At 45.2% G+C, this 15,876-nt stretch overlaps 1 protein-coding gene across 1 annotated transcript; it reads left to right on the forward strand.

Annotated features, from left to right (window-relative positions):
• The first annotated feature begins 22 nt into the window (after positions 1–22).
• On the forward strand, positions 23–10,027 carry LOC124677885 (mitotic checkpoint serine/threonine-protein kinase BUB1-like). The gene is made up of 14 exons (XM_047213833.1): positions 23–247; positions 995–1,154; positions 1,245–1,402; positions 1,489–1,582; positions 3,866–3,976; positions 4,057–4,144; positions 4,362–4,465; positions 4,546–4,617; positions 4,728–4,817; positions 4,973–5,130; positions 9,133–9,187; positions 9,272–9,406; positions 9,498–9,619; positions 9,731–10,027. The coding sequence occupies exons 1-14, from the start codon at positions 126–128 to the stop codon at positions 9,918–9,920; spliced, it is 1,659 nt and encodes a 552-aa protein (XP_047069789.1). The 5' UTR covers positions 23–125; the 3' UTR covers positions 9,921–10,027.
• The last annotated feature ends 5,849 nt before the right edge of the window (positions 10,028–15,876 follow it).

The raw sequence follows: 15,876 nt of genomic DNA on the forward strand, positions 1-15,876 counted from the left end.
CAGAATTCAAAAACTTTTCCCCATTCTCCTCTCTCTCCACACGCTCGCTCGGCAGCGGAGCTCGTCGCCATCTCGCCTCCGGCGGTTGCTATAGGGGTCCAGAAGCTTCAGCTCCGCCGCCGAGGATGGTTATGATAGAGCGGACGCCGGGAGGGGCGGCCGCCCTCTCCAGTCCGCTCGGGAGGTCCACTCCTAGGGTTTCGCGGGAGGGGTCGCCGCCCTCCGACCCCATCCTCCCTTACCTCAGGTACCACCGGATGTCCCTTCACGCCTGCAACTATTGCTTCCACCTAGACCTAATTTATCACATACTCGTGCAATTTCGACTCAGTTCTGTCCGTGTGCCTGTGTGTGTGTGTGTGTGTGTCTGAGCTTTCGCCTCTTTTATGTAAGGGAGATGTGCTTCTATTGCGCCTCTTAGTTGCTGCATACGGTTAGTGCGTATAACATAGTTCGTCCCACTCCACCTCTATGATTCTGTATATACTATAGTTGCTAACCCTCTAACTATGGGCGAACTGGGGTTGGGCTCCCCACACGAACCGGCTCCTCTAGAGCTATGTTAGGCTAACTTAGTCGTTGGATCTAAAACAACAGGTCAAGAATAATGTACTGTAATGAAACACGGTGGACTTTGTACTGTAGCTAAACCACTGTGGACCAGTACTGGCCGTAACGACTATGTTAGCCTGCTAAGTTAGAGGAGCTCGTCCCCCTACACATTCCCTGACTTTTGGAGATCATTTTCTGGCATTATGATTATGCACAAAAATCCCAGGAAAATTATGGGTGTAGTATATTACTCAATCTCACACAAAAATAGGAGGAAAAACAAATAGGATGTAACACATACAAAAGGAACAAGTGGCAACAAATATATATGAATATATAAAATTAATACATTTTTCTCTCTCTTTTTTTCTCCCAAACAGAAAAAAACATATCAAATGAAACTTTACAGATCTGTCATCTTTTTTTCTCTCCTTATTATCAGGTCTATCAGCAAGGCCATGCAGGAGCTCAGGACAAACCCAGAGTTTTGTCAAGCTGCGATCGAACAGTTAAAGGTTTACGTTACAGAATGCATTGACAAGTATGGGGACGATTACCAGTACTCCACTGACCCCCGCCTTCTGAAGATCTGGATCCTTTATGTAACTCCATTGCTTTCTAAATGTCAATTCTGGTCTTACCCATCTGGATTCTTTTGCTTTAATCATTTTCTGTGGTTTGTGCAATTTTAGGCGGATGCAATTTGTGATTTCGACAAGGTGTATAAGCAGTTGGAGGAGAAGAGGTTGTTTCTGGAGCATGCACTGCTCTACGAAGCATATGCGCTGTTTCTATTTGCTAAGGGCAGAGTGCTGGAGGCTGATAAGGTGTATGGAATTGGCATTGCCAGGTTAGAGTTGAAAATAATTTTTCTTCCTATGCATCTACAACCTTATGTTGCTGCGTTGATACGATGACGGTCTGTTGCTTAAGCAGAAAAGCTGAGCCCATCGATCATTTGAAGAAGATGCATATTGAATTTTTGAAACAATTGGAGAGTACTGTAGAAGAATCCAATGACGATGGACAGGTATGAAAGACACCCACTGAACTGACATATTGCTGTGTGTGGATACATTGAGCATGCACTTTTTAATTTTCATATTGCTGCACATGAGTTGTTTTGTAGCCTTGTAGGAATCGAATATCAGGGCCTTGCAATAGATCAAAGCTATGCATTACATTAGTAGCACCATTAAGAAAAAGATGCATCAGAGGTTTTTCTTACTGAGTTGCGTGCTAGTTCATCCAATGTAAAAGTAACAAACTGAAGGATCACCCACTGAAAAGACATATTGCTATGCGTGGATACATTGAGCATGCACTTTCTAATTTTCATATTGCTGCAGAAGAGTTGTTTTGTAGCCTTGTAGGAATCGAATATCAGGGCCTTGCAATAGATCAAAGCTATGCATTACATTAGTAGCACCATTAAGAAAAAGATGCATCAGAGGTTTTTCTTACTGAGTTGCGTGCTAGTTCATGCAATGTAAAAGTAACAAATTGAAGGATTAGCAGTAACATCCAGGATCTGGTGGGTTCTGTTCAACAACCCAAGGACTTTCCTCACATTTTTGTTCCTGCCACTCGACAACTAGGAAGAAACGAACCTCATATTTAACTGCAATATTATATGCAGTATTTTGTTCCTGTGTTCCAGACTTGTAGTATTTGAGATATGTAACTTTTATGAACCGTAGGTGTGGGCCCCTCTGTTCTTTATGAGTACAAGACGCAAGAAACTCTATTGATATTCGTCCCCTGTAGTATTTGAGATATAATCACCAGGTTGACTGATTTGTCTGATCACTGAATTTCTCACTACTGTTCAGCATCCAGATGCTGGAAGCACTGGTTTCTATCTAGACAAGTTTATAATTGCATTTTTCTTAAATAATGTCCTTGCCTTATGTCCCATAACTTATATCGAGTTCTTTGCAGTGTCGAGTTCATACGAACCTTTGGAGTTGCTTGCTGCAGTGAATAACTTATATCGAGTTCTTTGCAGTGACGAGTCCATACGAACCTTTACTACATAAGAGAGATAAATGCAGTACACTAACTCTTTTCTTTATTATGTGAATTAGCTACTGGTCATCAATAATTCAAAATGCTTTATTTCGTGAACATATTATGGTATAGTTATAGAAATGTGGTTCAGCATAGTTTAAGCTTTAGAAGCTTATAGTTCCTAGCAATGTTAACTAAAACTAGTGTCGGGGGTGGAATATTGCTTTTTCTTGCGAGTTGGGCTTAACTCTTAACTTAAGCTCCCTTCTGTAGGGAATTTGGAACCAATTAGTGCTGTTCTGGGGTTTATAAATACAACTACTTATTTCGTTGGGTTAACTCAAAATGTTTTATGGATTATTTGATAAATTTTTGCCTATGGGGCTTATAAGATATAGGTCCAGTCACGAGTGGGCTAGCTTTCTGGACAAGCCTAGGATAACTCAAATTAGCCGTCTATGTCATTTGTATCTTCCAATCATCATCACAGACAAGCACATAAAGGCTTCTTTTAATGTTCCTTTTTTTTTTTGTCATCATGTGGTTGTTTTTCCACAAAATGGTCACTTGGCTAGTAAATGTTAGGATTTGAATATGATATGTATGTTCCAGTTCTTGCCATTTGTCTCCTTCCAGCTTGTTTAATTTACTTCGGCCATGTATCCCTTTGTCGCTTGATACTTGATAGTTCAAAGCTCAGTATAACTTGGAGACTAACACATTGATATGTATTTTTTACTGGTTGCCCTATGCTGGGCTTACATCCTTACCATATATTTCCACTTAGATCAATGATAATTAGCTCAAAGTTTGTATTAAATCTTAATGAAACAAGTTCTATCCTGTCATTTATGTATGCACCTGATTTAAGATTTTAGGAAAAACATTTTAAAATGATTAGCCTGGTTATTATGTTGTGGGTCGAGAGATACTTTTGGTTCAGATAAGCATAGTTCAGAATGACACCACTTCTTTTGGTTCTATCTGTTCATGTTTTCAATGTAGTATTAGAAGTAAACTGATATGTTCAGAGAAAAAAGGTTTCAGTATATGGTCGGAGAGCTTTCACATAGCTTTACTAGACCGAGCATTTTTATCATGTGAGTTGCAAAAGTATATTTCTCCATAAGGCAGTGAAGTGATTTGTGGAACACATTGTTGTCTTGTTTAACTTGCACATCCTCTAAATTAAATTGTCATCACTGTCATATATTTTACATCGTGTCATTTCGTGCATTGTTCACTTAATCTAATGCCTATCACCCCGGAGGATAATCAATTGGTGTTTGGTCTTGTCTTGTAGCCCAAACCGTCTAAAATACAAAAGGAGCGTAATGTGGTCGATCCATGGTCTGAGTCTACTATGGACAGTTTAATGATGAAAATTAATGGTGGTGGCCTCAAGAAGTTCACTGTAAGTTAAATTAGTGGGTATGGTTCTCTTGAGTTTTGCTTTGCTCTCATCTTTGTGTGCTACATTCAAATCCTTCACAGGGCTATTATAAGAGCAGCAAAGTCTACTCAGGAAAGGTGCCCTTAACTTCCTCGCTGAATGCCGTAAAAAACAAATTCATCGAGTTAGGTACAAACTTTAGTTATATTGTCTTACATCCTAGCTTTATGTTGTTGTACATTCTGAATCAGTGTCCTAGTTTGGCTACTTGATCTTCAACACTCGCAGGCTGCAATGAGTCATATTTTTCTCACTGAAATATGCCTTTGTTTTGTGATTTAAAAGATCTGATACATATCATTGATATTACAAAGTTTAATTATTTCATAACTTTTGTTACACCAAGGTGGCAGGAAGTATCAGATCAAAGGCTTTTGTGGTACTGGTGCTTTTGCTAAATTATACAAAGCTAGTATTGATGGCAACTCGGAAGAAACAGTTGCCTTAAAGGTGAAAGATGTCTCCATTATAAAAATAAAACCTGGCTTTTGCGTTTGATTCTGATGTTAAATTTTACTCCTTGCGTGCAGGTTCAAAAGCCTGCATTTCCTTGGGAATTTTACATGTACCGCCAGCTTGATTTGAGGATATCTGATATTCAGGTTAACTTTCTGTTCGTAGAATCAGCCTCTAAAAAATAATTTCTGTTTAGGAACACCATAGCGTTCTTAGTTGTAAAGTTACTCATATTTCATTTTTTTGTTGTTTCCAGAGACCAAGCTATGGCTATGCACATGAAGTGCATGTATTTGCTGATGTCAGTTTGTTGGTTTGTGATTACCTGCCATATGGAACTCTTCTGGTAATTACTTCATATTATATATCAAGAAGTTCAGTGAAAACATGATATAGAGAAACAGCTTTTGTTTGTCAGGATAATATGTGTTGTTGATCAGACGTAACTGTAGATATTCCATGTTTCTAAATGTGATAACAGACAATACGAACCTCTGGCAGGATGCTATAAATTCCAACTTAGTTGTTGGTCACCAAATGGATGAAGTTCTGTGCATATATTACACTATAGAGATGCTGCACATGCTCGAAACTCTGCACAGTGTTGGCATAATCCACGGCGATTTCAAACCTGACAATATGCTTGTCTGCTACCCAAGGTAACTAACCAACTTACCACCCTGGAGGAGCTACCTCCCTCCATATCTGGCTTTTCTAGACGAAATATAGGCAAAACAGGAAAACAATCTAGCATCACTGAATTTAGCATTGTATCGACAGATACTCTTTATAATGCACTTAGCTGTTCTTCTTCCTGCATTTGCGCTACCTTTTCTTTGTGCTATATCTGTGCTCCATAGTAAGTTGGTAACTTTTCAGTAATAGTAAGCCTAGCAAACTTGCGAATGCTCAAACATGAAGCCCTCCAAGGAACATTCTATTTCTATAAGTCGGTGTCTTACTACTCCCTCCGTTCAGAAATACAACTTGTATTTTACTTGAATACGATCCGCAATTGTAATATCTAGAAAGAGAATGATTTTTTTTTTTTTGAAATGAAGACAAAAGCTTTGCCATATCCATTAATTAAGAATAAAGCGCCTAGTTAATTAGAGGGAAATCGGGCGAAAACCGGAATAAACAGGGCCAATTCCACCCAAACAACAACACAACAGGGCCACACCCACTCTCGCAGACGACACATCAGAGACCACAAAAGGACGCCAACCACACAAACACAACCAACGGTGACCCGCTCCACTAAACTAGCTGATCTCCCACTGTTGTTGGAGAGAAGAAGCCGCACCTGCTATGGGAGGAGCAGACGCGGGACGCTCCCACAAAGGTGAATAAGCTTGCATCAACAAGACCATGCACCAGAAGTGGTGCCCAACACGCCAATGAACAACATCGAGAGCCACCTCATCGCCCACATGACACAAGGTCGAACACCCTCAAAGTTGACGAACAACTGAAGCAACCGCTCTGATTTTCTGTTGCTCCGCCACGCCCTGCGCGGTCAATCAAGACCACCACCTTCCGGGGCCATCGCCCTGATATACCGCTGCTCCCTCTTGAGCTGCAATGCTGCATGAACAGACAACCCCCGTGACCCAAACTACACAGAACAGCTGGCCCAGACCACGGCCATCACACCAACTCATCCAGGGCCGCTTCCCCGACATAAATGTCCGACTGCCCCGGATGCATCGACTGAGCCGACCATACCGCCAAACAAGCGGCACAGCATTGCCACACAAACCATGATGAGCCGCCTCGCGAGTCCACGCCTCCACGGCGAGATCCCCCACAACACCTTTGGCAGCGAGGGCGCCCACCGCCACCGCGACGATGGCCAGCGGTAGCGGCGGCGAAGGGGGGCCCGAGCTTGGGGAGCCATGGTGGCAGCTACAGCACCGGGGCGACGCGGGGGTCGAGTCTGAGAAGGGAAAACTAATGAAATTATTTTAGCAGAGTCAATCTATGCATGTTTTATATTACCTGTTAAAGTTTCAATCAGGCAATCTGCCCGCCTGCTGCACCAGCTTGGAGCCCCACGAGTCCTTCTCAAACTTGACCTGGCGCGCGCATTCAACTCGCTGTTGTGGCCATTCCTCTTTGAGGTGCTACGGCGTTACGGGTTCACTGAGAGGTTCCTACGCTGGCTTGCCATCCTACTTTCCTCGGCAAGCACAAGAGTGCTGCTCAACGGCGACCCTGGGCCACCAATCTGGCATCGACGAGGGCTGCATCAAGGTGGCCCGTTATCGCCGCAACTGTTTGTGCTCGCTATGGATGTGCTTGGCAGATTGATCAAGCGTGTCGTCGACACCGGCATCCTGCAACAGCTGCACCCGAGGCGCACAATTCCTTCCGCCTCACTGTACGTGGACGACGTCATCTTGTTCTGCCACTCCTCGATCGAGGACGCGGCGGTCAAAGGGATCCTGGAGGTGTTTGGGCAAAGTTCTGGGCTTGCCGTCAATTATGCCAAAGGCTCTGCTACCTTGATACGCTGCGCCAATGTCGACACCACGGCGACTATCCAGCTCCTGGGCTGCCAGGTGGCTGAGTTCCCCCTCTCCTATCTGGGCATCCCTCTCACGATCAGGAGACCGACCGCAACCCAGCTGCAACCGCTCGTCGATAAGATGGCTGGGAAGCTACCTTGCTGGAAATCCAGGCTCATGCAGAAACCAGGCAGACTTGCCTTGGCGAAGTCGGTTCTTGGGCCAATTCCTCTGCACCAGCTGCTCGTGCTCGCGCCACTGAAGACGATCTTGAAGATGGAAAATCGAGCGAGGCTTCCTCTCGGAGGGACGTGCCGCTGCCAGCAGCGGCAGCTGCCACGTGAATTGGAGGCGCGTGTGCCAGCCAACCTCCCTTGGTGGCCTCGGCATCCAGGACCTCGAGCGCAATGGGCTGGCGCTGCGCTTGTGGTGGCAATGACTTAGCAGAACCAACAGAAACAGGGCATGGACTGGTCTTGACCTCCAATTTTCGGCAACGGCCAATCTGCCAAATTATGGGAGGATCGCTGGATCAACGGCCTGTCTGTGTGCGAACTCGCACCACAACTGTACGCCTGCGTCCCTAAACGGCGATGCAAGATTCGTACGGTTGCTTAAGGCCTTGATGCCCACCACTGGGCCAGAGACATCCATGGCACCCTCGGTGTTCATGAGGTGGGGCAGCACATCCACCTTTTGCAGGCGATCGAGCACACACAGCTGAACATGGCGGACGGCAAGCTGCTGTGGAAATGGCATGCTTCTGGCGAGTACACGTCCAAATCTGCCTATCACAGCTCGTTTGGAAAAGCTGGGCCCCAAACAAGGTCAGGTTCTTCCATTGGCTTGCCAACATGGACAGATGCTGGACTTTGGAGAGGCTGGCCAGGCGTGGGCTTCAGCACCATCCCAATACGCCTCACGACGAGAACAGCCTGGTCGACTGGTGGCATACGGCCAAGCAGAACACTCCCAAGGCGATGCAAAAAGGACTGGCATCCGCGACGATGTTGGTGCCCTGGATGATCTGGAAACAGCGCAATGCCTGTGTCTTCGAAGGAGAGGCGCCCTCCATCCGTGACCTATGTGCCAAGATCAAAGAAGAAGCAAGATCATGGGCCACGGCAGGAGCAAAGGGGCTCAGGGATGTTTTGCCTACAACCTGGGATGTTCATTGATTTCAGTTTCTGTAACATTCCTTTGGTGTAAACCTCTTAGGAGGCGTGTAACAACTCTATCTTTTCAATGAAATGTTGCGTTTTCTCGAAGAAAAAAACTGCATGATGCATCCTGGGATGACTTAACATTTCTGAACGGAGGTAGTATGTATTTTTGGACTGATCATGTTTTTGTGGGTAAAGGTAGGACTATTGGAAAGCAGGTTTACCCCAACCAGTTAAACTCGTTGCAGTACAAAAGTTTGCACCGGCTAACCACCTGTAGTGCAAATTAGTGCAAATTACTATATGCATCTAATTTCCAGTTTTAGGACAGTTTGTACAAACCATTTGTCGACATCCCTAGTGATGGTGTCACCCCTAGTGATGGTGTTAATTTCCTGTACAAATACCTCTAAACTGGTTATAACTAGGTCAGGTATTATACATTGCAGTTAAGAACATAAGTTTTGATGGAAATATTTGAAATGGTTGGTCATAAAAGCAAGCATGGAGGTTGATAGGAGGTCCATTCGTTGGCCCCATATGTTGGGTTTGGTGGGCGCAAAGATCTTGGATGATTTCCTGCTCTTTTTATTACTCATGAATGGTAACTGGAATCTGTATGATCACGCTCCATGCTTCTGCTGAGATGTTGATGTTCTGATCTTTTGTCGTTCTTCTTGTTGAGCATGTGTTTCTATTAATTCTGCTTTGGTTATGAAGCGATCCATAAGAAAATGCTAGTGCTGAAGCAGGCTCTTCTATTAATAATAAGAATCTCATCTGTGTCAAGACTCACCTGGCAAAAAATATTCCGGATAGTCCATTCATGCATGCTCTTTTAATAAAGTAAACATAACATGTATTGCCCCCTATTCCTCAACTTATTTTTCCAAAGTTCCCAGTTCAGTTTGTAGCACTTGTCAACTCCTTGAGTTTGACATCAATTGCCCGCTCACCTATGTGCTTGTTTCCTTTGTGGTCTGTACAGCGAAGAAATCACAGACGATACCTTCAGAAGCGAAACGAGAACTGTGCGGAGTCAGGTCAGCATATGAAGTTTTAACATGCCAAGTAGCTTCATTAGAGGTATTGGGGGATTTCTGATGCTTATGAAACATCCTTTCCAGGGTATCTGTCTTGTTGACTGGGGCCGGGGCATTGATCTAAATCTCTTCCCAGCCGGCACGGAGTTCCTTGGTGATTGTCGAACATCAGGGTTCAGCTGTATCGAGATGCAAGAGGACAGAACCTGGACGTATCAGGTCTGTACCCTTCAAAGTTACTACTGAAATCATGTTAGCCATCACTGAAGGCAACTATCTGATGCATCGACTTTGGTTTGGTCTCTCGCAGGTCGACACTTTCGGTCTGTGCGTCATTGCACACATGATGCTACACGGGGTAGCCTTGAGCATCGAGAAGGTGAAAAGGGCTGATGGAAGCTACATGTACAAGCCAAAATCGCCGCTCAAAAGGTTTCGGTCATCTTGAATTACTTTCATTCTGCATATGGCTGCCTATAATCGCACTGAACAAAGCTTGGGATGATGATCAAGACGCATGATCCGTAACTGCTCCCGTAGCAGGTACTGGAACGTTGAGCTGTGGAAGAACCTCTTTGCCACGCTGCTCAACACGCCGTCCAGCGGGAGCGACGTGGCCCTTCTGAGGAGCCTCCGGAGATCGTTCCAGGAGTACATGTGCAGCAACTGGCAGCTGGTGGCGAAGCTGAACCAGCTGCTGGCGAAGCAGAAGGCCTCCCTGTGCTCATCCTGAGGTGTGCATTCCGTGGCCAAGATATTCATGTACCTGTATGTATTTACCTTGCCGCATCTCGTGGCCACAGTGTCATCTGAAAATGAGAATACACACCCGCGTCATAATCTTCAGCTGTCATGAAACTTCTAACCCGTCGCACTCAGGGTGTGTCCCGGTGAGAAGCAATAATTACTGTCGTAGATAGGCGCGCGTACGTACAGGTTGTCCGTTTCCGTAGGACAAGCGAGATCAGACGGAACGGATGAGTGGTTGTTGTCGCGAACCAACGGCGGCCAAAGTCAAAGGGTCTGGGGTTTTAGATAGGGGAAGCAGTAATGGCGCCCGTGACCCGTCTTGGGCTAGGCTGTGATGGGGGGCTAGGACTGGCCGGCATTCTTGGACATGTCACGTTTGTGCTAGGACCATCAGCAGCAACGATCAGCCAACGGTGTATTGTCACTTTCGTCCTGTGGTGATCGCGCAGGGCCGAGGGCATCGCATGTGTCCTCGCCATCGTCCGTCTAGGCGATATGCACTTGAAGATCCGAACGCTGTGTTTGTGTGTTGCTAGTAGCGTAACGCCAAGCGGTCAGTGTGTACTCGTCGTGTTCACGTCGATGTCACCGATCGATCTCTCGGATCGAGACGGAGGGGGAGATCGAGTGAGATGTGCAAGTATGTCGGGTCGACCTCTAGTTATTGGACGGGTTGTGTGGTGTGGCTCCATCGGCGCAGTTTTGGTGACAAGTCATTCTTACGCTACGCACTCGCATAATGTCTGGACGGGCATGCATGCAGGATCTCAGTGCCTGGTCCCCTGCTACTGCTAGTGCTAGCTGCCCACGGCGCAGCAGAATATCCTGGGTTTGTCAGGTCGAGGGCCTGGATTATGGGCAGGGATCTGTCTTGGGTCTTCCCCTGTCGTTGCTCTGTGACTGGCAGCTTGGTTGTGGGTTCCTCTGAAGAAAAAATAGTTTGGTCGTCGTTGTCAGGGCTGAAATAAGGAGCAGACCCTCTTGGACCCTTCTGCCATACCTATACTGCAACATATTATTCTTCATAAACACTTTGCAGAGCAAAGTTTTTTTTTATTTTTTACACCTGATCAAAACGTTAGGTTCCGGTCTACTGATAATCATCAACAACAAATACAAAGAGCACCCGGTGAAGACAGATCAAATTGGCTATGTCAGAAGAAACCCTCTAATTTCCTTTTTGTTATGCCGCTATGTAGTCTTCCCCATCTCGACGATTGTGTGCATGACCTACAGCCAAGTCGGTGGGGGGGGGGGGGGAGCCCATTAACAATTCCTGAAGAAAGTGTACAGATTTGGCCCACCCCCCCCCCCTCCCCAAGATTGGCTCAAAATCGTGTATTATTGCCCCTCTCAACCCATTTGCCCCCTCCCTCAAAGAATCATCCCAAGCTCCGCCACTGACTAGGAGAGGAGACCTCGAAACCCTATTTGTTGAGATTCTGCCTGGAAGATGGGTGATAAGATTTTTGTGGAGCGTCACGATGCGACTGTTCGCCTCTATTCAAGATCTTCCTCGCCATGTTGCATCGACAACACCATGGCCGACACCAACAATAGATATGATGTGGTGGAGGCCTTCCTAGGCCCGACGTATATGCTTCCCTTCTCACACTTAAACACTAGTAGTTGTTCTACTTGCAGATCAGCTAGATATGCTTGCTTGTCTACATGCGATTAGTTTGCTAGTGCTTATGTGATAGTGATCGGTAATTAAAATCACTCAAAAATTTCTTAATAACCTAAAAATCCAAAAACCTTATTTGTTTGGGCTATTTTTGCCATCTTGTTTTCTTGCTGACCTTGTTCATGTGTTCGCATTTCAAGATATGGCAAACCAAAACCATCTAATGGTTCACTGCTATGGGCGTGCACTGGGTTGCGGCTGGCACTCTCAGAGGTTCGCTTTCTCCTGATGAGGATAAAACGTTCATAGATGCCATTGTATTCTTTGTGGGTGTTGTCCTAAGTGTGCTCGGAGACAAGGGGTGCACTTGACTAAGTTTGGTGAGGTTGATGCCGATGGTTGAAAATTGATCTGTAGCAGACCAAGCTCATAAGATATGGATCATGGCTAAGATTCGAGCTCCTTTAGTGTGCGCTACTGAACAAGTTTGTCATGGGACGCGTTGCCGTTAAGCTCCCCTCTTCGTGGAGGAACTTTGCCATTTATTTGAAACATTAGATGCATGATTTATCTATTGAGAATATCATTGGATCTCAAGTTGAAGAGAAGGCGAGCGCAAAAGAAAAAAACATTAATGGAACCGAGGGACATCTTGCTGTCAACAAGGTGCAAAAAATGCCCACAAGTCCAACAGAAAGAACAAAGTCTCCTAGACTACCAACTTTAAGAAGAATGGACAAAAGGCGAAGAAGGGACCTTGATGGGTGTACGGCAAACACTGGCCATCGGCCGCATCACTTTCCGCAACGCAAGGGCAAGAAAGGTTAGGGTGGACATAACTCCAATTCTATCAACATGATCATTGACACCATTGAGGAGGGAACTTCAGGGGACGGTAATTTATCACCTACCGTTCTTCTGGTGTTTTAGCCCACAAAATGGGGGATTGATACGAGTGCTTATGTTCATGTGTATGTGCTGACATCTCCCTATTTACCTACTATTAGGCCCAAGGTTCCTCTGTCACGATGGGAAATGTGTTACATGCTACTGCTCTTGGTGTTAGCATGGTAGATATGAAGTTTACTTCGAGCAAGATCATGCAATTCAAGAATCTGCAACATGTTTCTTCTATCAAGAAGAATATCGTTAGTGGCTCCCGTCTTCTGAAAGATGGGTTCAAGTTGGTGATTGAGTCTAACAAATTTGTATTGTCTAAGTATGAAACCTTCGTTGGTAAAGGCTATGAATGCAGAGACATGTTTAGCTTCTCTTTGGAAGACTTCAATGGTAATATTGTGAACCATGTATGCACTAGTATTGATGAGACTAATTTACCTTAGTTAAAGGCTCTAAGTGTCATGTTCGTGTGCAAGAAAAGTAACCTCGCTAGCCTACACAGGAAAGAAACTTTGCACCACCTGAGCTCATACATTTAGATCTACATGAGTTGAATGGTGTGTTGACAAAAGATGGAAATATATATTCATGACTTTGATTGTTGATTCCACTTGGTACTTTTATGTATATCTGCTGAAAACCAAAGATGAGGCTATAGATTACTTTCAAATCTATAAGGTTGAAGTTGCAAATTCCCTAGGATATATTTCCTATGAGAGACATGACTAGAATATCTAGTTGGGAATATGATCCAATTAACTCCTATGGATTTTGTCGAAGAATCTGATGATGAATGTTCAGATTCAGACGAAGATGACAACAAATCTCCCACAAAGAGCAAGAGATAATGAAATGCAAAGTCTTTTGGTAATGATTTCATTGTGTACCTCGTGGATGATACTTTGAAAGTGCAAAGTCTACCCTTAGGTTTTTATGTTTGATAACAACACTCGAATATCACTTTACCGTGTACATAGCTGTGTTGAGGTTTTGTAGGTGCACTATACGGCCGTTGACCTCTCAAAAAACTGAAAGCTTGAAGAACGAAGTCATAGTCTACGCTAGGACCTAGGTGGTAGGTTTTTTTCGTTCTTTGTTCTCTGTGTGTGTGTGTGTGTGTGTGTGTGTGTGTGTGTGTGTGTGTGTGTGTCGAGGCTTTGGACGAAGAGGTCTTGAAATTTTGGGCATTTCTTGTGTTTTCTGCCTTGGTCGGTAGTACCGTTACCGTTCTCCAACACATGTGTACACGTGAGCCGGAACCCAACCAGTGGTGTTGTCGCTTCTAATATAGGAGCGGTAGTACCGGGGTAGGTACCGCTACTTGTGCAAAACTATTTTGTTTCCAGGCTGTACTCGAACGATACCCAACCCGGATCTACCGCTGAAGTCCCTCTGCTATGGGCTCGTGGTAGTACTGGCCGAGGTACCACTCGGGTACCGTCCACATGGAACCTTGGCAGCGGTAGTATCGATGCCACTACCACTCGCGACACCGCCAGGGACACCGAATTCGCAGTGCTATTAGCGGTACCATGACTGGTACATGTACCGGTAGTACCGCCCAACGAGTCCACGTTTCGTCCAAACCCTAACGGTAACACATAAGTGGTAGTACCGCTCCGTGGAGCGGTAGTACCGGCCATACACGAAAAAGCAGGAAAACGGTTAGATCTGAGGATCCCTATAAGAGGGGTCTTCTTCCCTAGCCCGCTCTAACATTTTTCCTCTGTCTCTCTCTCCTCCATTGCTATTGAGCTTCAAAGTTGCAGATCTCCCTCCCTAGCCAACCAATCAACCCAATACTTCGGGAATCGAAGGAGGAGGACCCGATCTACACATCTACCCAAGAAATTTCAAATTCCCCCAAGTATTCCTTAGTTGAACTTGTAACCCTAGATCTCCTTTTTTGGGGATCCTTGTTGAGAGGTCACCATGAGGTTTTGCTTGGTGTTCTTCAACCCCTTGGTGATGTTGGGAGCCTCCAATTGAGTTGTGGAGCCGTGCCCCAACCTTGTGAAGGTTTTGCAACCTCGATCGACAACTCTTAGTGGAGAAGTGAGTACACCTTGGTGGTGGACTCGCCGAAGAAGAAGGTGACGCCTTGGTGGAGGTTGGTGGCCTTCGTGGCACCATACCTCTCCAACGTAGACGTACTTCCCTTGGGAAGGAACTATGGGGGGAAAATCGCCCGTGTCTCATGTCTTCGCTTTGGTTGTATCGTTCCCTTCACTCTTGCTCTCTATTACTTGTTCTACTTGTGATTACTTTACTTGTTCTTTCATCATATAGGTTCGTTTCTCTCTAAAGAATTCACCTTTACTTCTTGCAATATCCCTAAAACTTGAAAAAGCCAAAAGTTGAATTAGATCCTATTCACCCCCTATAGTCTCTCATATACCCGTTCAATTGGTATCATAGCCTCGGCTCTTATTCGGGCTTAACCATCTAATAGTATGTGCAACAAAAAGGATAAGGATAATGAAACACTCCCCGTGGAACAAGGCTCCGCTGGCTAACGAGAGCATTCCGGCCACTTTGAATGACATAAAGAGATTGAAGTCATCCATTATGTCCCAAATGCAATCTATGCTTGAGGGCTTCCTTGCACCCAAAAAATTCCAATTCCTAGTGCCGGAGCCTCTCCCAAGGATGCTTCCGCTCAGAATCCCCTCATTACGTTTGTCCTCGAAAAGGCCAAGCCTCTTGAGGAGGAAAAGGTGGAGGGCACCGACACATCCTCTTCCAAGGAAAAGGATGAACCTAATGATAAGAAGGATCTGTAGGGTAAACATGCGGTGCCCCCACAAAGTGATTACACTCCTAATCCTAATATTCCTATGCCCCATATAGTCTCGCAAGGCCCCTACCCACTCTAGATGCAGCAAGCTTCACAAATTGACAATTATTAATGCATTCTCACATTTGCAGAAAATCGAATGAATTGTGGATGATCATCAAGGAGGGACACAAGCATCACAATCTGACCAACCTCACTCGGAGGGAAGTGGTGGATGGAAAAATCAACGCCACCACCCTTCATATATATGATCCACTTGGCAGTGACTTCCAAGGACCATGCTCACATTCGTTCGTGCAGGACCACCAAGGAAGTGTGGGACCATCTTGAAGACCCCTTCCAAGGAAATGATAGCATTCAAAGCTCCAAATTTGATGAAGTCAACACCGCGGCGGATGGCTTTGTCATGAATGATGGTGAGACCGCCGAAGATATGTATCGACGACTTACCGCTCTTGCCGTTACTATGAGGGATCTTGGAGCTTCTCATGTCGATGGAAAATGGGTCAAGATGAAGTTCTACAACACCCTCCTACCTTATGAAGAAACGAGCCTGACCTCCATTCGATTCAAGACCAACTTCCACACCATGACCTCCAATGAAGTTCTTAGTGA

This window comes from Lolium rigidum, chromosome 7, assembly GCF_022539505.1.
Source record: "Lolium rigidum isolate FL_2022 chromosome 7, APGP_CSIRO_Lrig_0.1, whole genome shotgun sequence".
In the NCBI taxonomy this organism is placed as follows: domain Eukaryota; kingdom Viridiplantae; phylum Streptophyta; class Magnoliopsida; order Poales; family Poaceae; genus Lolium; species Lolium rigidum.